Source organism: Pectinophora gossypiella, chromosome Z (genome assembly GCF_024362695.1).
Source record: "Pectinophora gossypiella chromosome Z, ilPecGoss1.1, whole genome shotgun sequence".
NCBI lineage: Eukaryota > Metazoa > Arthropoda > Insecta > Lepidoptera > Gelechiidae > Pectinophora > Pectinophora gossypiella.
The window spans coordinates 23924144-23946803 of NC_065433.1; the positions used below are offsets into that span (position 1 = coordinate 23924144).

Sequence of the window (22660 nt, forward strand, 5' to 3'; positions counted from 1 at the left end):
CAGTATAAGCACTTGACACACGTCATAATGTATGACAACATGCACTGGTTACTTGGACAAGTGCACTTTCTCGCCGATTTACTTGACACGTGTGATTAAGGCATTAGGACATAAAACATGCAGAACAAAATAAATGTATGAGAAGTGGCGGCACTAAAGAAGGTGCAAAATAAAAGAATAAAGCTTACAACGGTTCATTCGTTTAGGCAGCCACATCGCCCTCGCGTCCATAGTGTCCGGAGGCTCCAGTTTGGGCGCTATGGCTCTCTGCTGGGCCATCGCCATTTGTTGCTGGGTGGGCATCTGCATGCCTTGGCTTATCGAGGGCATTTGAGGCGTTCCCGGCGACATCTGATTAGGTGCCGACGCCATACGCGGTGACGCCATCTGTGGCACGCTCGTCCCCATCTGTGGCGTACCAGGTCCCATCTGCGGAGTGCCAGGCCCCATCTGCGGCGTCCCAGGCCCCATCTGCGGCGTCCCAGGCCCTATCTGAGGCGTCCCCGGACCCATTTGCGGCGTACCCGGTCCCATTTGAGGAGTTCCTGGAGCCATCTGAGGAGTACCCGGCGCCATCTGCGGCGTACCGGGCGCCATTTGTTGTGTTGGCGTCATCGGCCCACTCGGACGGTTAGCCATCGGGGCACCACTAGGGTGGTTTGGGTGGTTCTGCATCATTTGAGGAGCTGGACCCATTTGCGGTTGAGGCACCATCTGCGGAGGTCCACCGGGCGGTCTGATAGGCGCCCGAGGCCCGTGTGTCGGCGAAAACATGTTCGGAACGCCTTCTGGCGCTAGGAGGAGTAAAACGCAAATAAAAAAGTTAGCATGCATCGCAACTTAAAATTCGGACACGCTACTCAAAATAAATAAGAAAAATGCTGTTATAGTAACTCTTACTTTGTCCCTGGTTTATAATAATGTTGGTGGTTTGGAACTGTTGGTGGTGGTGCGGGATGGTGGAGTGGTGGTGTCTGGGGCTGGTGGCATGGTGCTGGATGGTGACCAGTTCACCTGTGTCCATGTCCATGCCATTACCACTGAGACCTGCCGTGTACTCATCTTTGACCAATCTGCTTGGGCCTGACTGGAGGGTTAGCCCGGAGAGATCTGGAAAAAAAAGAATCTCGTCAAAAAGTAATCATGCTTAAATAACTAAAATATGATGGAAATATTCAGGTGTATAATTCTGTTTATTTCAGGATCTAACGTCTAAACTATAGTTTCCAAAACAAGATTGGATCCTAACGCCATGGTGCTTGAGCAATAAACGACCCTTTATTAGTCTTCATACTCTTTCCTAGTCTATGAAATTGCAAATATTCTAATCGCTTTTTCTCAATACTATATTATAATAGTTACAAATAATAGTTACAATGCTGTGTGATGTGTATGTCGAAACAGAACCAAGGGCAAAACTGTGAACATCATATAAAAATGCGAACGAGATGAAACTACTTTCTCAAATGCAACGCAAATAAATAGATTTCCCATATCATTGATTCTGGAATATCCTTAAAGAAAGTAGGACGATGTCTCGCAAGGTAGAATCACAATGTATTGTTTGGCATCAGACATGTAAATCTATTGGTGTTGTGACCTAAAACCATCTGAAAGACAAGGTCGCAAGGCACTGCCTAGGGAGGCCATCATCTTTTGTGTTTACATACAATAAAAGAATAGATAATTCGCCAGATTGCGCCTAGACTATTTACAGTGCTTTTTGCAAAGTACAAAGAGACAGGTCGCCATTGCATCCTTAAGATAAAGCATAACAATGCCGTAGAATAAACAATAATAATATTACTGCGTATAGAACGGTAACTCTCCGTCCCGTATAGCAGCACACGGGATTTTTGGATGCAAGGTTGTGACAACTCTGCTGGACACAGGTGTACCCGCACACAACCGGAGGGGCACGGAATAAAATGTTCCACTGCTGCTCCATTTTGGATTAGTGAAGATAAAGTCACAGCATTTGAGTCACATTCATTTTTGAAATATGTATTGCGGCGACGTCTGCTGTCCACGGTGGACTGATCGGGGATCACAGATCTTTTCAAATATTGGAGCCAAACGGTCCTCACTGCGTTTTTCAGAGGCTTGGCTCTGAGCCCCCCAGCCGTCTCAACACTGCAGGCGTTTATTAGGTTAACAGACTCATTTTCTGTTTAGATGTAAACAAAGATCAATCAAATATCACAAAGCAACTTACCTATACCTGGAGAGACGACTCTCTCGTAGTGATAAGGGTTCACGCAGACTGAGTCACATTTGAGGTCGAAAGCAAACTGACAGAACTTGACATGTTTCAGTTCATTCTTGTGGAGATCTGGCCAGCGCCATATACGAGCATATATCACGTGAGGGAACCCCTTGCGACCGGCAACCTGGAAGGAAAGAAAAAAATATTGAACTGCAATATTATTCCATTATTCACGGGGTATGGAGCATACTCCATCACGCTGCTCCAGTGCGGGTTGGTGGAGGCATTCCATATCCCGTCTGGCTCATTGAGGGGACCTCTGTCCAGAAGTGGATCTTATATAGGCTTTTTATTATGTATATGTCCACCAGGGGAAGAAAGTGACCGATCAGCAACGACCCGACCGGACCCGACCCGAGGATGACTGCATCCTTTTCTAAAAAGGAAGAAGGCACTTTCCGAGTTGTTGTAGTATAAAAGAAATGGCATTTAACCTATCATCGTTCCGGCATACGAGTAATAGTAATAGTACATATTATACGCATTACTTCTAGACATAGGCCTCCCCGTCGATCGGAGGAGGGGGTACGTAGCACCACGCTGCTCCACTGAGCTATGGCGGAGGAACGAGCTTTGGCGAAAGTAAATTTGGATAAGTCAATCAACTCCAATTAGTACAACATTACGCACTTATATCAGAAATAATCAGAATGCAATACAACTAAAACTTTCCGTCATCTGGGATTTGTAAAGGTCAGTGTATTGTGAAAATAGAAAATGGATTCTAACGGCCGCAATATAACTGCCTATCAAACAATATTCCAGATCTTCGTCTGGTTCCGCTTGCTGTTAATATATGTATGCCTAAATCCCGTATATGTCCGCCCTTTAATCCTATTTTAAAATTAGTACTCAAATTGTCTAAAAGTGTTTTATTATGATTAGTCTGACATTGGGACGTATATAGGCCGTTCATGTTATGTACAAAATTGTATTGGTCGATTTTGAGATGAATATAAATACAATTCATGTCGCAAGTCTTGCTAATCTCATGTAATAAATAAAATAAATAAATAATATCTTTGATCATATCATCAGCATCTGTTTCAAACTATATATGACGTCATTGTTTTGAAATGCTGCACTTATATAAGTTTTCAAAATCATTTTTTTTTTACCTTTGATGGGTTTGCTCTTGGCCTCAGACTTGCCCGAAGGCATTGACGAGGCCTAAGTGAGCTCGCCCAGAAGGCGATGATGATGATGGTGATGATTTTTATTTCATCGAACAATGAACCAAAGGAAACAATCAAAATATCTCTTTCATTAAGACACCTAGGAAAAACTGACGTCTATTTCCCAACGAGGTAAGCAGAGAATGAAATTCCATTTGCTTCGATCCTGACATACTCTTTCTCCCTTCACATTCAGTAATCCTTACCTCAAATAAACTTTTAAGAATATCAACTAACTCATAAATCATGCTACAGCAAGCATGCACATAGTTATATAAAAATGATGTATCAAAGTGAACTATGTTATCTACTGAATAAAGATATTTTTGAATTTGAATATTACACATTTAAGGCTTTCACAAATATAGACATTTATTTCACAATTTGTTTATATTTCAAATACTAAACCTTTCTTAAGGACATCCCCAATTTGGTCGCATGCCAACCAACTGGTCATTTGGTAAATTAGTTTAGTAGCTAAACACATACTATTTGGAATCAAATATTATATAATAAAATTGAAAATTGATTAGACTGCAATCAAGTTTTGATGAACTATTGAATCGGTCTATGGATAAGACTTGTCTTCTACAGGAAAGCTATCTGAGGCTTCGAGGGGTGCTTCAATTACTATCTGTAATCACAACAATTTAGATTGAAGATACGCCTCGGGAACCTAGATAAATAGAAAATATAATGAGTGGTATTAGAATTTGTTTTGTAATAATTTGTCTGCAATATTGGCAATATGTTATAAATTTGTTTACAATTTTCTAGTTTTTCTAAAACACATAACATAATATAGCATCACGCCTGTACCCACGCAGGGGCAGGCAGAGGTATATAGTACAATAACTCCAGAGGCGAGCGTATTACCCTTAACCGGACACAAATCCTGGGATCCTACGATGTAAGTCAAGCATTCTCCGTACAGGGCTATCAGGGATTATGCTTTTTTTGTAAAAAGTCATTTTAAAACCCAATCACTGTTGAATAACAACTAGTTGCTTCTAAGCTACACTGAGTATAATTATTATTAAAACTAAAAATAAAATCATTCAGCTCATACAGAGGGAATGTATAGGATACGTTTCCTAAACTAACGCGCTAAAAGTATCAAAAGTAGCTGTAACTTATCTTCTCATTACTTGTGGCCCTGCCTAATTAGGGATTGCGGGCGTAAATGCATGTATACACTTTTTTTGAGGAATCTTTTGTCGATTGTTTGCGAAGAACTAAATCGCAATGACATTTGGATTCTACCCCGCTCCCGCGCATTTTTGTTCGATGCGGTTTACCGTTTCTGTACTACTTCGAAGAGCTTGTTTTCCCCGGAGCCTCTCGACACTGTAAATGTAGCCATAAACGTTACCACGGTAGAATTTATTTATTTTTTTACTTGCCAATGTTGAGATTCCTCGATAATAAGTTATTTCCTTTTTAAAAACTCAATCAACCAACCGTAAAATATTATTAAATAAAATAAAATTCAAATTGCTATAGGTCGCTGTCACGCAGACTAACACAATTTCCGATTGCGTCCTCTCGGATATTGCAGGATGTTTCCAAAGAGGGGAAAACAATTTAATTAAATATCGAAGGAAGACTTTGGTTTTCTTTGAAAAAATACACACATAGCGAATATAGGTGCCGATTCGTCCGTCATCCTTCTTTTACGATAAGAGCCAGAAAGAGACATAGCTACCTTTGAATTAGGGATGCACATTACGATTCGATTTTTGTGAAGATCGATTCAAGTGAATACGATCTAGCGATTTTTTGAATCGATTCACTTCTATGCGATCTGAATTCGATTCGATTCATAAGTAAGATGAATCGCATCCTTCAAATCGCATTCACAGACAATCAACTTGTTATCTTAAGAAAGATCAAATACATACAAACGAATACCGACACTAAAGTATATTTAAAATTAAAACACTCCGTCTCACGCAATGTTCCTGTTACAAAGCAAGGTAAGTTGATTTTGATAAACAATGAAACATGATGAGGGTAGATCAAAATAAGTAGTTATGGTTAAGTATTTATTTTTCAATGTGTTTTATTTTATGAAATCTTTGCAAATTTAGATTACGATTTTTAAAGCAATTTTCACAAGATCGATTCAAAAGGATACGATCCGATCCAAGGATCGATTCAGAGGTTTACGATCCATTACGATCCAAAAAATCGATTCAAAGTAAAAAACCGTGCATCCCTACTTTGAATTAAGCCTTAGTATTTCGTGTTTTAGCAGCATTAGTCGGAGGCTTTCAGGCTTGAAAACTATGCAGAGAATGGGTTTGCTACTAGCGCAAACTCCTTCATCAACCGCTATGGAGCAGGGTGGTAGAGTATACTCCAAACCCGCTCCAGGTGTCAGGGAGGCCTGTGTTCAGCACTGAGACGAATAGTATGATAGTAATGCGGCCTAACATTTTAGCGTAACTTGTGACTATTTTACTGTTATTAAATTTTTATCATACTCAACATTTTTTTACATCTAGAGATCATTCATGTTCTACAATTGATGATTTTTTACTATTCTATTTCAGTATTTCGAACACAATTCTTGTAATTGTTTATGCAATTAAATACTCATTCATTCATTCGAATATAGACGGTTTATGTTATATACCGCGAATTAAGTTATAAATGTAATATCTGATTCGGTTATGATAACAAGTCTGTAAATACACTTCTATGTGGCAAAACCTAACCCAACTTCAAAAACCTAACGCTGCATAATACATTTGAGATAACACTGAATTTGTTCCCAATCCGGTGTCTTGCGGAAACCAGTGAATAATTTTGAATTCATATACTACTTGATCGCTTGAGTTACATTGAATAATTCAAAATCGAAACTGTGATCATATCTAGGACGGCTTTGAATTTTGAGTTTGAATTTAATTTGATCTTTGAAATGGCGACCCTTAAGGTCAACCCATTTTAAAGATCTTGTAGCATGATACACTTTCAGCATAGCCGTACAATAATAAGGATATTTTAAAAATATGTCATGTCCACCTTGGTACTGGTTCCCGCAGCACCTATCTTTCTTTACTTTAAGTTGTAGCTGTCTTTTCCTTATCCACCGAAATCGCTAGAGAAGGCAGTAATGCATAATCTTGAAGTTTTCAAGGCTAGAGTGAATAGGCTTTTGTTTAGCTAAGCGTATTCCACCTTAGACCACATAGTCACATACCATCATGCGAAAAACGAAAACATGCGTGGAACTGTACTCTCTTATCTTACTTAGCCTAACTGATCCCACGGCTGGTCAAAGGTCTTCTGATCCTTCCAAGTTCCATCTTTCCCGGTGCTCCTTTAGGCGCTAAGGTCATTACGGAAGATCATTAAGTAGTAGTTCAGTAAGTAGTAGTAACGGCTTAACCTCGTAAAGCCGAGGTTTCGAGACACAATAGTAAAACAATGGAGTTTGGATTTTAAAAGAACTGTCGGCGTTACAACTTTAACATGCCTTCCGAAGCACCATCTTACTTTTTTGGACAATCAGATAATCAGCCTGTAATGTCCTAACCAAACTACGGATCACAAAGTGGTTTTCGTGATTTGTCCCCACCGGGATTCGAACCCAGGACCTCCAGATCATGAGCACAACGCTCAAGCACTGGACCACGGAGGCGGTTACTGAGGACGACATTACAGAACGATAGTTACCTGTAGTCTGCCGTCCAAGGTTCGTTGTATGGTGACGCATTTGCTAGGGTGAGCACCGTTAGTTGTGATGGCAGTGATGAGTGAGTCGAGTTCATCGCGCTTCTCCTTGAGTTTCTTCACGAGGGATTCTATGGCTCGTTTGGAGAAGCCTTCGCTTTCGCCGCCCTGCCGGTGGCACATGAGAGAGTGCACGATGCTGAGGCATGCGTCGGCTGATGTCGGCGCTGTATTGTTCATGGCTGAAATTAAAAAAAAAGTTAAACTATTTCCCGTTGGATATTCAAGCCACCACAGAGTCGTAATAGAGCAGCGTGGTGCATGTTCCATGCCACCTCCAATTGATTGAAGGAGGCCCGTTCCCAGTTATGGAACTTATGTCGTTCCATTTCATCATATTGTGAGCTCAACACACTAATACAAATATCATCGCCTTTTAAAAAAAACTCATTCCGATGTGATATACTACAACAAAATTTCCCGAAAATATTAGTTGTTTTTAATTATTTAGAAAGAAAATTCCACTTGACATCAACTCGGAATCATGGTCTTAATCATATCTCAAAGTTTTCGTTAGGTCAACAACATACAGGGGGGTTAAAATGGCCACATCGAAGCAATTCATCTAAGAAAGCAATATTGCAATTTGACATTTGCGCGTATAAAAGTAAGTGCGCAATGCAAATTAATGTCAAATTGCAATATTGCTTTCTTAGGGTGGTATTAATAAACTAATCTCAGCTGAGACTGCCCTCAAGATCATGCTCAAGTCCCTGTTTTTATATGAGAACAGTCATTGACATGCTCTTGAGGGCCGTCTCAAAGCTGAGATTGGTTTATTAATACCACCCTTAGATGAAATGGTTCGATGTGGCCATTTTAACCCCCCTGATCGTAACGTCGCAACATCTTAAGGATTTAGTATCAAAAATAGACGCAAGTTATGTGATTGCTTCTGGCTCTATTTACATTACGGATCACCGATGTGACTTTATGTAAGTATGTGTGTATGTAGCCCAATAAACCTGCAAGAAGCAAGAGAAGTGTGTCAGGATCGAAGCAATGGGAATTCTATAGTCTCTGCTAACCCCGGTGGGAAAGAGGCGTGACTTTATGTATGTAAGTAATTAATTACTGGAACATCATCACACTATTTGTGGGACTTCCAAACAGAATCTTCTTCTTCTTTGCGAGTCGATGGCGATCGAAACTAAATTTTTGCTGACCAATAATTGGCCACGCTTACGGCATTGTCAGTGGCTTCGTAAAGGTCTTTAATAGTGCAGGTGTTAGGGCACTTAGGACAGCACAAAAGGTGAGCCGTAGTTTGTGGTGATACTCCACACTCGCAATCATCGCAACCATCAACTGAATCAAGAACTTAAGACTTAGGTGAATAGGTTGAGTAACAAGAAGACTAGAGAGAAATACTAGAACAATATAATGATGAATAAAAAAACATCCTAGCGAGGGAACAAAATAAATGCAAGCGCAACGAAACTGATAAGACACAGTCTAAATTAAATAAATATCTACTTATAACTAAACTTTGATCGCTACAGTCCCATATAGGGCGGCCAAAGGGACTGATAGGACATTTCCTAAAAATAGAAGATTTGGACAGAAAGAGATAGAAGTATTTACTACATATTTAGATTTCTCATTTTGGTAAGGTGCTCGTGCTGGTAAACATTAATACGAAATAATAAATTTATAAAAACATATTATTTATTATAAATGTACTTATTATTAATAATTAAATTAATAAAAATATGCATGAAATCCCGTAGATAAATAAATAAAATTTCCGTACCTTTAATCGGCATAATGAAAATAAACACTAACTTTACGAATCAAAATATTGCAATTTATTTTAATATGTACGTGCTCGCGGCGTACCGAATGACCGAGAGAAAATAAGAAACTAGAATAAATGTGAATACATATAATATGACAAGGCTGAAATTGACCATATGCAGAATATGACCCCATCAACAAATGATAATCGCGGAAACCTTACTAAGCAAAACGAACACGAAACTCTCCGGTGGGAAAAGACAAACAATGTTCAAATAAACAAACTAACTTTAAACATAATAATCTTCTAAGAACGCCTAAGTGGACTCCCGCGCCGATTCAGTGTAACATCAGTAACTATTTATTATACAATCACATTTTATTTACATTTCTCGCAAAAATTGTTTATTCATACCCGAATAATGGCTCGGCCCCTATTAATATGGGACTTACAACATAACCGCCGAGGAATGGGTGTATAATACTATAAACCTCTGCCTACCCCTTTGGCAATACAGATGTGATGATATGTTATGTAAAAATTTTTCAAAACTTGAACATCAAACTTTAATTAAATATACAACAAAAACAAGAGGAATCCATTTTCGAAAACAAACGACTATCATCATGTCGAAGTTTCCCATAAAAATCCGATAACACACAAAAAAAAACAATACTGAGTCCATTTTTACAATATATCTATTCAGTCTGTATCTATTCACTGCTGCGTGTAAGCCTCCTCTTTTCCACGCGACTTTTTCCGCTCAAAAGTAAAACAATTATAAAAAACACTTATGTACATACGGCACTGCCAAACGTTCCAATATTGCATGGCGCTGATGATCACAACTTATTTCAAATTCAACTTCTTCTTAGTAGTCTCACTACTAGGTGAGCGTGACGGGTTTGAATGGGGCGCGACCACCCATTCGCAGAGACACCCAAACCAGTCTGACTGAAACTCTGGGACTAGTCGGCAGCGACATAAATATACAGATAGCTAGTTTGAGTACATAACAAAAATCTCAGACTCCATATTAAACTCGCCCCGCCGAGATACGAAATCACCTTACTATCTTCGAATGTCAAGAGCGTAGTACACTAGGGCCCCTCTCTCATTTAATAGCGGTTAGTTAGGTAAACAATGCAATGTACTTCTCCACCGCCCAGGGTTTTCTTGCAGCTACTTTTCCTCGGCTACACAGATTGTGAAAAGCTGCAGTAGTTTCAAGCGGGTGAGACGTTCGTCAAAAAAAAAATGTAAAACTTGACGATTCACTGTTACCAAATGAATAAAGATATTTTTGAACGGTATTTTGAATTAATAAAAACGCACATTACTAGCTTAATTAGAATGTTACTCAAATGTTACTTTATTTTGGTATGACTGGGCTGGGAGATAGATGCACGTTTTTATTTCATAACGCATTTATTTTTTCACAGTAATCGTGCATTAGTACACGTTTTGTACAGCCAAAGTTTTAGAAAAGCATGCAAAAATTGCGCCACCTAAATTTCTAATAACAACGGTACAATTGGGTAGTTTCCTAGGTCAAAGATAAATTATGATATTCTGATTACTAAATTAACACAAATTTAAAACTGACGAAAAACATTTTCTTTTTTCTGTTTAACTTATTCGTGAATTTTAATCAAGAAAAACGTAATAATAAGAAACTAGTGTATTATTCCCCTACGGACGTCAATCGTCATCCACAACAACGGTACGCGAGACGTTAATATTTCAGTATTCCTTCATAAAATACTTTTTATTCAAGATGTTATGGCAAACATGTTTTTCTTTACCAGAGTCAACGTTTCCAAAATGTATTCTTACCCATTTAAATTCTAATAAATACAAAATTTTGGCCATGTAGGAAGGTGGCGTGAAAATAAACAATGGCATTGCTAGGAAAATTACTGAATTGCTACTTTTTCTAGCTTGTGTAACAGCCTATATACGTCCCACTGCTGGGCACAGGCCTTCCCACAATAAACCGGAGGGGGTATGGAGCATACTCCACTACACTCTCCACATCTCTGTACATTGTGGAGAACAAATAAAGATATATTATTATTGTTATTACCGCGGGTTGGTGGAGGTGTTTTTACAGCTTATAGCCGGGACCAACGGATTGACGTGCCATCCGAAGCATGGAATCATGATATCTATAGTGATGGAATTATTGATAAATAAGTACCACAGAACAGAGATAATAAGTTTTTTTTGACGTGACTTAATGTAGATTTGCCGCAAATGGCATTAACTACATCGGCGGGCAAATGGGGAGCGCTGAGCGCTCTCACCCGGTACAAAATTTAAGACAACAGGCCTGAGGGCGCCCAATAATGAGGTCGCTTATGCCTAAATACTATACTGTTTCAATTATATATCTTTAGACACCTCTACCAACAGTAACTACATTGAATCGTCTCCTGTCAACCTCCGACTCTACCTAACTCAATAGAGATTGAGGATATGAACGTGTGTATTTGCATTGTATGTGATTTATTTCTGTATTAGAAGTGCAGGTCAAGGTATCACAACGACTTTTATGTTTATGACTTAGCTTTCCTCCCGCGACTTCGCCAGCGTGAACGTCTGTTATATTATAACAGACACTTTGACAGTAAGGAGCCATAGAAAATATTTCTTATAGTGAGATGACACTACTCATCAGCAACAATCATCATCATCATCAGCCCATTAAGGTCCCCACTGCTGGGGCACGGGCCTTTCCATCCATAGGGAGATTGGGCCTTAAACCATCACGCGGGCCCAGTGCGGATTGATGGTTATTAACGACTGCTAATGCAGCCGGGACCAACGGCTTAACGTGCCTTCCGAAGCACGGAGGAGCTCGAGATGAAAACTTTGTGGTCACCCATCCTATGACCGGCCTTTGCGAAAGTTGCTTAACTACAACAATCGCAGACCGAGCACGTTTACCGCTGCGCCACCGAGCTTCTCATCAGCAACAATACAATCATGGTATATGAAAACCAGGTATGCTCAATCCTATGACAATGCGCCATGCTAGCCCATTGATGACGTAAGTGTTACCATTCAATTGGTATCTCCAACATTTCTTGGACGTAAATGTTATTATTGAAAATTAAGACAATTACTGACTAATGTATTTAATTACTATTATTTGTCACATAAATAAAAATCATTTCAACTACTTTTCTTTAAAACTTCCTGTACATTTTATTAGGTATGTATATTTATTGTAAGGCCGGGTTTCCACTGACGCGGATATGGGCGGAGAAGAGCGGAGATGTGCGGATTTGACTAATCACAGCGTTCGAGAGAGCGAAAAACGAAGACTCTCTGTCACTCTCTCCCTCACGGTGATTGGTCGATTCCTGCACATCTCCGCGTCGATGAAAACGCAGCCTAACGCGTGACATACGCATGCAAGACAGCTTGCGAAGCTTCCGCAGTATTGATATACCTAACTACATACAGTCAGTCAGTCAAGGTGCAAAAAATATTGTTTTCATGTCTACCGCCATTTTGTATTTTACGGCCGCCATTTTAAAATGAACATAAAACCTACTCTAACCAACGGACGGTCAAGACAAATAGATAGACACTAGATTAGGATATTTCCAGACAGACAGACACATACAATACAATAACAATTATACCGCTACGCAATCCGCAGAAAAATGAAGCACAAACTTGCGTGTGTGTTTTTTTTGCAACGTGAAATTTTATGCGCGCCGATCCCACTTGAATGAGAAAATCCGGATGACCCGGGCGCCAATGTGCCTATTTTTATCCAAATCGGCCCAACGGTTTAAGCGTAAAAAGGTAACAGACAGACTAACAGTCACTTTCGTATTTATAATATTAGTATGGATATATTTCAAATAACTTTACACAAATGTTTTATTAATAGCAAATTGTAAATATTATGGTGAATGTTTTCCTGAAATAGTACTTATGTGGTGTGGAAAAGTACCTAGTTTCACTTGAAATCATCATTAATACATAGTATAAAATGGAAGTGTGTCCTGTGAGTGTTCAGGGTAATCTTGAGAAACACTGAATGGATTTACATACAGTTTTTACTGTTATATTATATTATACATTAATTGAAGAAAGTTGTAAGGTAAAACTATTCTCAGATCAAGTCTAATAAATTAATAATTGAGGTTAGCATAGAGTGCCCCAAAAATACTATCAAAACTAAAAGTCGGTACCCAAATTACCCTGAGCCCATTTGGTATGTTTTTTTAAATTTTCTACCTTACATCGCATCAGTAGTGGCTGCAAGTTGTCTTTGAACACCATAAGGATTATGGGCGTCATTTTATGTCTGCGTATGTTCTACCTTACTTTAGAAATAATTATTTTATTTACTTCATAACTTTTCTTTAGGAAGCCAACTGGGTTATAGTTAAAAATTAATTAGGCAAAAAAACATACAGAAAGTAACTTTGTTCAAAATGTTTATGAAACTTTGCCAGCTAACAGAAAAGAAATGAAGGAGTTTTGGTTATAATTTCAAAAAGTGTCCCATTTATAAAACTTTTAGAAACATAAAAAAGTAACCTTGAGGGGGAAATAGCAAAGTTATTGACATTCAAAGTTTGTTGTTGTTCTTGTTGCTCAAAGACATTTCAATACATTGTGGCTGGTCTTTGGAATGTTTTTATGGGATGTAAATTACACAATTTCAATAAAAAATTAAAAGAATTAAAGCATACATAAATCCATTATTCATATCAGAGTAGAAATAACACTAGTCAGAATACAGTCCTAATAAAAAAAGAATATGAACAGGTGTGGTGATTATTGTCTTTAAACTTCTAGCTAGATTAAAAGAACTTAGAAGATGTTTTACTGTCTTATGACAGTCCTTCTGTTGGTTTTATAACCAACAGGAGGATTGTATCCTTTCTAACATGATGGACCATTAATATGGCCTCTAGGATGGTCACCTGTCACTATATGATCCATCAGTCCATCTTAGTAATTCATACCAATGGGTGTTTAAAGTTATGGGTTTCTGTACTGACACATATTGAATTAGTAAAGTGTTACCACCCCTATAATAACGTAGGAGTCACATATACCTAGCATTGTTAACTTCATATATAATATACACATACATTTATAAAGGAATACATTAGTGTTTTTTTATACAACACAGCCTTCTATGGATATCCAGACCACTGACAAAGTAACAGGAGTGCTTGTCCTATGTTGTTTATGTTTCAATCAAGTTACAATCAAAGTTTAATTGTTACATTTCTAACCTTAAACTTATGGTTCACTCAGGAAATTGAGACAACTAACTACGCTCCACATTTCTTCCGGCTTTGGACTTGGCGGGCACCGCGCCTAAAGATCATAATCTTTTACAATAAAATATCACACCTGAAAAGTTTTAGTCAACTTTTCAAGTTTCTTATCAGCACTAATGGTCAAGAAAAGCTTTTTACTCGAAGGCTATGGATAAGTTATAGAAAAAATAATGATTATGACTTACGCGAGGAGACAAGCCTCCACTCCTTAGTAGGCTTAGACACTTTGTTTAGTTACCAATAAAAATTCGCACACTTTCTCAATATAACCTAACTTCACAAAAACAATTCAATAAAAGGACAAATGTTCAAACAATACAACCATATCATTATCAAATATTAGACAAAATTGCACAAAATAAAAGAAAATAATTCCCTACGGAACAAGTGTTTAGTAAAAGAATAAAAATATTTAAAGTTACCTGCGAGCTGAAGTGATATTACTCCTTGGTTTTGTAAGAAGTTAACTTAGTATTCAATCACAAATTCATGGATAAATTATGAAAATTGATTTTCTTTATTGCGAGATGATACAAAAACAGTATGCGACATTTTGGTGACGCATAGACAATTAGTGTTACCATTACTAACTACTAATGATTTTATGAGTGTTAAGAATTGTATAAATTCATCTGGCAACATTGATAACAAATAAGTTAAAATTTTGGTTTTAGAACATTTCTCGACTTATTGCAAAGACTTATTGCGTTCGCGCTACGAATAGTGCGCGTTGCAAATTATATCTAGGCCTACAACCAAAAGCTGTACAATGTTTATTCATCTAGATAGCATTTGCTGCGTCTATTGAGCAATCCCCTCGATACAACTAGCGCCCTGGCGCGGAACCCATAACCCGTGCCATCCGTTATATTGTAGTTAACAAAGGTAGTTAATAATTATTCATTACATTAGAGTTATAACTTATAACTCTCCAGATTTAACGTGTCGGGTACATAATTATTCAAAAAATATAATTTAATGGCAGAAGCATTATATAACATAATTATAAGTAATTATGTATAGAATTACATTGCTATGATACCTATGCCGAAGGCAACGTTGTACACCGCCATCTATATTTTTTTTGGGAACGTAGCCTGGTAAGTCCCTTATTAAACCAAGCATCGGACCTCAGGCGAACCGGGTTTTCTTGGTTTTGTCCAAGAAGTTTTCAATATAATTTTGAAATTGATCTTCAAAAAACCTCAAAAAAACCTACTATTTATTGGTAGAGTTGCCAGACGTAATATAACATGTTTATTTTTTATTTTTATTACATAACCGGTATTTACCGAAGAATAATTTCATAAAAATATCGTGGGGTGCAATTGGTGCAACGAAAACGACGAAAACATAGTAACGTTTCGTTTTACGGTTATCAGCTCATTAGGTGCTTTTAATAATAATAATGCTTTTCATTTAAATATGTTCTTAGTTTTTAGAAAAGATGTAATTTATAATTAATATTTACTCATCAAATCACTGAAAGATTATGACAACCTTGCGGTATTTGAAGAAATTATTCTTCTGTTTTGTATAATTCTATAACACAAATCGACACCAAAAATATAAAACGAAACGTTATCTGTCGTCGAGTTGGTGGCTGACAGCAAATTTTAGCCAATTTTCGTTTTTATTTTCGTAGGAACATAAAATCCTGTTTTAAACCTTTACTATACATTTCTTCTTAAACAATCTGTACTAACTAGAGATACAACTAAAAGTTGTATTCATTAATACTTTGTAATTAGTAAAGATTATTAAAGTGGGTGGATTCTGACTAATAATTAGGAGAATTTTTATGTGTGTCATGCCTGCAAAATTCAGGTATTTTGCTGATGATGAACAATGAAGGGTGTCGATAATTCTCCATCTGATCGCGAAGGAATGACAAACAAACCTATAGTAACATGTGAGTATATATTTGGCGTACTAAAAGTTAGGGACGCGACATCACTTATAAGCTCTTGTTTCGAATTTATACCTCAGGAACGGCTAACTAATTTAACCCGAAACCTATTGAAAGTGCTAATAAATTTTAAATAATTAAATTACTTAATGCTTTTTACAAAATTAATTTAATACCAGATCATTGATTTATACATAAATAGATTACCAGATTACTATAGAACAATTTATTAATTTATTTTTATTTATGGAAAACATACACCTTATTATTTACTAATATAAAAGCTTAAAATATTTTTAGGTGTTAGGCCTTTGTACATCAATGAAAGTCCAAGACTAGCGACAGACTGCTTTATTAACCAGTAAAATGTACCTACCACCATGAAATATAAACAATAAATAAGTAATATGAATCTACCGACCTAACAGACCTTATGATGATAAAGCAATAACTTCACATCACACAGGTGCCGGAGACTGGAATCTGTTCTGCACATTAGAGGCGCCACTTGTAGCAGCAATACCCCAAGACTCCTGCGAATGGAGGCGGTCTTATGGCCGCGTAACCAAGTCTGTGTACTTAGAAGCATCATTTGTCAAGTACAATAGGGATAAGCTGCAGTCTGAGTATAGTCTGCTGAAACGACCAATATTTCACATCTACTGGACTGACTGTGTGGTAAGTTAAATAAAACTAAACAATATTTAAAATACAATTTGTTTTTAAGTGATGATATGGTTATAATTTGAATCTGATTTGATTTCTATAAGGTATTTTCGATTTTCCTTTTCAAGAAAACTACATGTGTAAATTAACCCCACATGACTGTTTCAACCAAAATTTTGCTTATTTTATTATTATTTTTCTGTTCTTTTTACATTTCTGTTTATATGTAAATTTGTGTAAGTTCTACTGTTTTTTGTATTGTTACTGTGTGGTGTTCTCTATTAATATATAATTTCTTTCCCTCTAAATTTGATACAAATTCAGCTCAAAAACAGTTCACTAGGACATATATCTCATAACATTCTGCTTGTGAGTGCATTATTCAAGTGCACCACAACATAACAGCATAACTAGTCATAGCAACTCAACCATGGCATATTCAGAACTCAATAAGAACTGTCTTTTACCAACATCGCTATGATATGATATGACTATAAATTCTGTATAGTAAAATCAGTCTTATGGAGTTCACATATTACAAAGTCAATCAAAATCGTTTATTCAACATAATTATAAACTTGTTGAAGGTCAATGTAACATTTTTGAATTTTCGTCATTTCGCAAGGTGAAGAAATGACAAGAAACTGCAACAGCAACACATCTTTTAAAAACCAATGAGGGTATACATTACAAGTTATTTAAGTAATGACCTAACATTTGTGAGCTTTGCGAAATTTACAGGATTTTTTTACAAGTGTCATTTATAAAGGCGAAGTTTTTCAAAATATTTGTTAATTACTTAGGTTTTGTAGTTTTCTATATCTTTAAAAAAGCCTTTCAAAAATCAGAACAAGCAAGAACAGTTTGCTGGATATATTTTTATTATATATTTTTATTGAATCATTTTTTTACTAATATTATTATTTAATTTATAATTTGAGTTAAAGGTCATGTTGATGTGACGTGTGTGTATGTATGTATACTCTAAACACATGGAACTTTCGATTGCAGTTGCTCATCCACGATTAAATATAAAAAAATGCATTGAAATATTCGTTTGTATTAGATTCTGGCGCAAATGCGTATTGCATTGAATTTGTGTTTGAGGTAATATCAAATTTCGCAGCATATTGCTTACTTGCATTCCTAGAAATTACTGCATATCATTAAACCCTAATTTAAGTGCAATGTCTTCCTTATTTTGTTGCTTTATCACATCTTCTACCTATAGGAAGGAAATGACGTGAACATATGTGTGTATAGATATATCCAGATATTTTGTTATGTGTACATTTGTTGCATACTAGTTGTTCGTACCTGTCTACCAGGTACATTTACAATACGCCGCGCCTGTGCTGCTGCTGCTTTTGCGCTCAAATGCACACAAAATCTTTAATCATAATCAATCGACCCGTTTTCAATATAAATGCACGGGAATTGTACTGTATAAATATAGTTGCCATCGATACTACGTGTATACGTATTTATATCAAACGACGCGATTGCAGTGACATTTTAATGGAAAAAGTTGGAAGCTGCTTGCTAAATGGAAAACACCCGCGGCATAAAAGCTTTTGTAGCGAACTTACTGCAAAACATTTTAATTTAACAGGAAATTCCTGTTACGGACAGCAGACGAATGATAATAGATTTTAATAAAAAATAAATTGCATCTGTTTATTATTTTTCCATTCTGGGTGTTTATTATTATGATATTATGATTGCGTTGCGATTTGTTACGTAACCATTGCTAAAGTGATTTATACTGGAATGCATTCTTTGAATGCAACAGCGCCGACGTGTCGTCAATTTACGCGTTCATCCTTAACTGTGCCCTTTGTTGACATGTTTATTTTTGCAATCATGATTGTTGTAAAATAATAGGACACTTACCAAGTTATTCTATACTTTCATACTAGACCTCGCGTAATCGTAGGGGTGGGCGAAGCCACAAATAATCAGAATACAACTTGCAGACAAGTTTAAACGAAGTTCTGAAATGGAAAGGATAATAATAAACCATACTACTCTTGCCCAATTGGCATAGATTAAAAAATAATGCGTATAGAACAGTGACTCCCCGCCCCGCCTTACCCCCTCTGGGTCTTACTTTAGTGTAAACGGATAGTAAGAGCAAGAATGAACTGTTTGTCTCGCTCGCACTTACGCGGTAAAGCGTCACACATTAAGAATGAGATTTTTGTATGGAGACTCCGAACTGTGTGATCTGAAATGGTTCATCTTGTTAAAGTAGATAAAATCCCTTAGTCGATTTTCGGTATCCGACACTTTCTTTACCTCCACTGATTTCTATAAATTTTATACATATCTGCTATATTCATTTCCGAAAAGGTTCTATTTTTAACCGACTTCACAAAACCAGAAGGTTCTCAATTCGTCCTTATCTTTTTTTTCCTTGTATAATAAGAACACTTGCGGTTACAGGATATAGAATATTACAAAACCACACTGAGAGAAGACGTAGAATCATGGCTGAAGCATCTAGAAAAGAATGGGGTAACAGATTGGATGATAATTTTAGTAGAAACGTACGATATAAGGAAAACTAACAAATTGCTACCGAGGACCACGGTGCTGGACAAAATAAAAGGGGACTTCGCAGTGAAGCAGACTGAGGACAGATTTATATCGGTGATAAACCCTATAAAGTCTGAAGCGAGGAGTGCTGAATCGTGGAGGTCGCTCGTAGCCAAGATGAGGCATCTCATTCTCGTAGCATACAATAAAGCCTTGATAAAATTTGAGGAGTATACGAGGGAACAGAGAGAGAAGAGAAATGACCCAGAGTGGGATTTTTGTAAATACTTCATTTTACAGGTAAAGGATTTTGTTGTGTCGATGTAAAACTGCTTGATGTTGTATAATTGTAAACTCTAGATAAGTTTAGTGACACTTTCGGATAGAAAACAGGATTCTAAAGTCAAATAATGCGTCACATTTAAGCTGCTTGTTTTGTTTATTAATTTAATGGAATTACAAAAGCATATTCCCTTACAGGAACAACTAGCATTTGTCTTAGAAATGCTAGGTTTATACGACGAAGCGTTAGTTCAGTACGATGAATTAGACGCCCTATTTTCGCAGTTCGTTCTAAATTCAAATGTGACTGCTAGTCCAAAATGGCTGGACAGCTTTAGACAGCCAATCACGTCGTGGCAAGCTGTCAAGTTGACAGCCCTGGTTCCGCAGAAACTGAGAGACCTCATCATAAAAAAGAAAGCTTCCTTACTGGACTTCAGAAGCTATCTCTTCCAACGCCAAAGTGCCATGTTACTGCTTACTAATAAACCTTGGGAGGTAAGATTTTTAATTAATTTAAATATATAGGAGATGCAGAAATTTGGTGTTTTCCCTTCTGGTTGGAATGTCAGACAGGCAGTAATTAGCTTATCTGAAAGACCGGACCGGTCATATCTTCAGGTAAATGGACCCCATGCAAAACCTGGTAACGCAAGGGAGATGATATAGAAGGAAATAATTACTGAAATATACGCGCTAACACTAACGCAGGAACTAGAAATTCAAAGTAGACAAGAATAATATTAGTTTATGGGGAAAATGAATTGCAAATCAAGTAATGAGAAGACACTACAGCTTCGTACCAGATTTTCCTATGTTTTATTTTATTACCATTCCACAAACCAAAGTTCAACATGAGTAACAATAAAATTGGTTAATTGCGAATACCGCAAACTAAAGTTCCCGGTTTCGTGGGTTACAAATGAATAAACAGCAAAAAAGAACAGGCATCTTGAATGTAAACGGCGGGAAAGAAAATCGAACATCGGATTGAATGATCGACGGATAATCATAAAAAGTAAATAAAAAAGTATAATTGAGTTTTTAAACGTTGCCACTTTTTAGATTTAACGCAAAATAATCGTTCCGCCAAAGTATTATTACTCGTTTCATTTGTGATATAAATGATTGTGTGCGATTATAATGTGTTTGCACGCATTTAGACAATTTTTATAGACGGACGCAAGCAATTGTACGTTAATTACGAGCAATTAATATTTGTTTGCATTATTCATCGAATCAATACAATTTTTTAAACGGACTTTGGGTTCCGCGACCTGTTAAATAAGTAAATTATATACACTTCTCATCAAAAAAATCGAAACACTTCCGTTTTCATTGTTTCTGTCCGAATTTAACACAAAAAAGAATTCATACGATGAAAAAAAATACATAAATGTATAGCTGGCAGTTTGGCCATTACAGTAATAAGCGAAAATTCTAAATTCAAAATTAGAATTTCATTTGTTTATCTTATAAACGAAATGAATCACTGTTTTGAGACAAATGTGTGTTTAGGGTTGGAGTACATTTAGCGTTTAAAAACTAAAAATTGGCGCCTATCCTTAAACTTTTTGTTTTTTATTTCAATACTGTGACTTTGGGACGTCTGAAAAAAGGTTTTTTTTCTAAAACGTATGGATACTTCGCCCACAGAAGCCGCCCAAGTTGTGGCATTGCTGGATTCTGGCCTTAGTCAGCGTGTTGTGGCTGCAAGACTGCATCTAAGCCTGTCATCTGTTCATAGAGTCTATAAACGTTATCGGGAGACTGGTTTGTTCACGCGCCGTTCAGGATCTGGCAGGAATCGGGTCACTTCTGAGCGAGATGATCGATGTATTGTAACAACTTCTTTAAGAAATCGACGTCTTAACGCTTTTCAACTGCAGCAGCGGCTTCGTGTTGTACGAAGGGTGGCTGTAAGTGACTCTACAATTAGAAGAAGGTTGAAGGATCGTGGACTGGTACCGCATAAGCCAGCAAATGGGCCGAAATTAACTGCAGACCATCGAAGAGCGCGCCTTAACTTTGCACGTGAGCACCTAAATTGGTCATACCTACAGTGGAGCAAAGTTCTCTTTTCTGATGAGTGTAAAATTATGCTGTATGGTAACGACGGAAGGAACAAGGTCTACAGAAGAGACGGAGAACGCTATGCACAATGCTGCATTGAAGAAAAGGTCAGCTATGGTGGCGGTTCGTGGACGGTTTGGGGAGGAATCAGCGCCGACGGTAAGGCAGAGCTTGCTTTCGTGTCTGGGCCACGTCTGCCTGCACTAAACTGTCATCGGTACGTCGAAGAGTGTCTCGAGCCTCATGTGATGCCCTATGCACATTTTATTGGCAACGGCTTCATATTCATGCACGACAATGCTAGGGCTCACACCGCGGGCGTCGTACGAGATTATCTTAACGAAGTCGATATCTCTATTATGGAATGGCCAGCAAGAAGCCCGGACATGAATCCCATTGAACATCTGTGGGATGAATTAAAGAGACGAATTCGAGCAAGAGATCCTGCCCCAGAAACACTTAGCCAGCTGCAAGATGCAATCCAAGAGGAATGGGACAATATACCACAGCATGTGATCGTGACTCTCATCCGATCGATGAAGAACCGTATGGAAGCAGTAATTAGAGCTCGGGGAGGGAATACAAGTTATTAAATAAACGTTTTTTAGCTTTTTTTTTTCATTTACGTGTGTTGTTTTATCCATTTCCTTTATACTCCATACGGAATAAAAATGACTCATTTAACAAAATACGAAACCTATGAAAAATTCATTTAAATTTAGAACATTTTCATTAAGATTTGATAAGCTCATATTACTCACTATTAAACGACATTTAACATTTATTCCTAAATGTACACATTTTTCTGATAATCCTGACAAAACGTAAACTTGCAAGGTGTTTCGATTTTTTTGATGAGAAGTGTATTATGTTCGGGTGTGAAATATAATCCTATTTATACAAAACACTGACGTCATATCCTTTAAGAATAATTAAATTATTTAATCAGATAAC

General features: G+C 37.2%; 2 protein-coding genes across 5 annotated transcripts in view; one reads left to right on the plus strand and one right to left on the minus strand.

Moving 5' to 3' along the window:
- LOC126380305 (mothers against decapentaplegic homolog 4) overlaps window positions 1–14795 on the minus strand; it is a 66136-nt gene extending 51341 nt beyond the window's left edge. Inside the window, exons 1-5 of the mRNA XM_050029631.1 lie at window positions 14661–14795; window positions 7126–7364; window positions 2216–2390; window positions 901–1110; window positions 189–794 (exon numbers count right to left, since the gene is read on the minus strand). Coding sequence (XP_049885588.1) covers window positions 189–794; window positions 901–1110; window positions 2216–2390; window positions 7126–7362 — 1228 coding nt within the window. The 5' untranslated portion in view covers window positions 7363–7364; window positions 14661–14795. The remainder of the gene's footprint in view (window positions 1–188; window positions 795–900; window positions 1111–2215; window positions 2391–7125; window positions 7365–14660) is intronic.
- Window positions 14796–15833: 1038 nt separating this feature from the next.
- LOC126380294 (trafficking protein particle complex subunit 10) overlaps window positions 15834–22660 on the plus strand; it is a 33887-nt gene continuing 27060 nt past the window's right edge. For all 4 annotated transcript variants that reach the window (XM_050029605.1, XM_050029606.1, XM_050029607.1 and 1 more), the window contains exons 1-4: window positions 15834–16150; window positions 16614–16825; window positions 19259–19651; window positions 19832–20131. In XM_050029605.1, coding sequence (XP_049885562.1) covers window positions 16087–16150; window positions 16614–16825; window positions 19259–19651; window positions 19832–20131 — 969 coding nt within the window. In that variant the 5' untranslated portion in view covers window positions 15834–16086. The remainder of the gene's footprint in view (window positions 16151–16613; window positions 16826–19258; window positions 19652–19831; window positions 20132–22660) is intronic.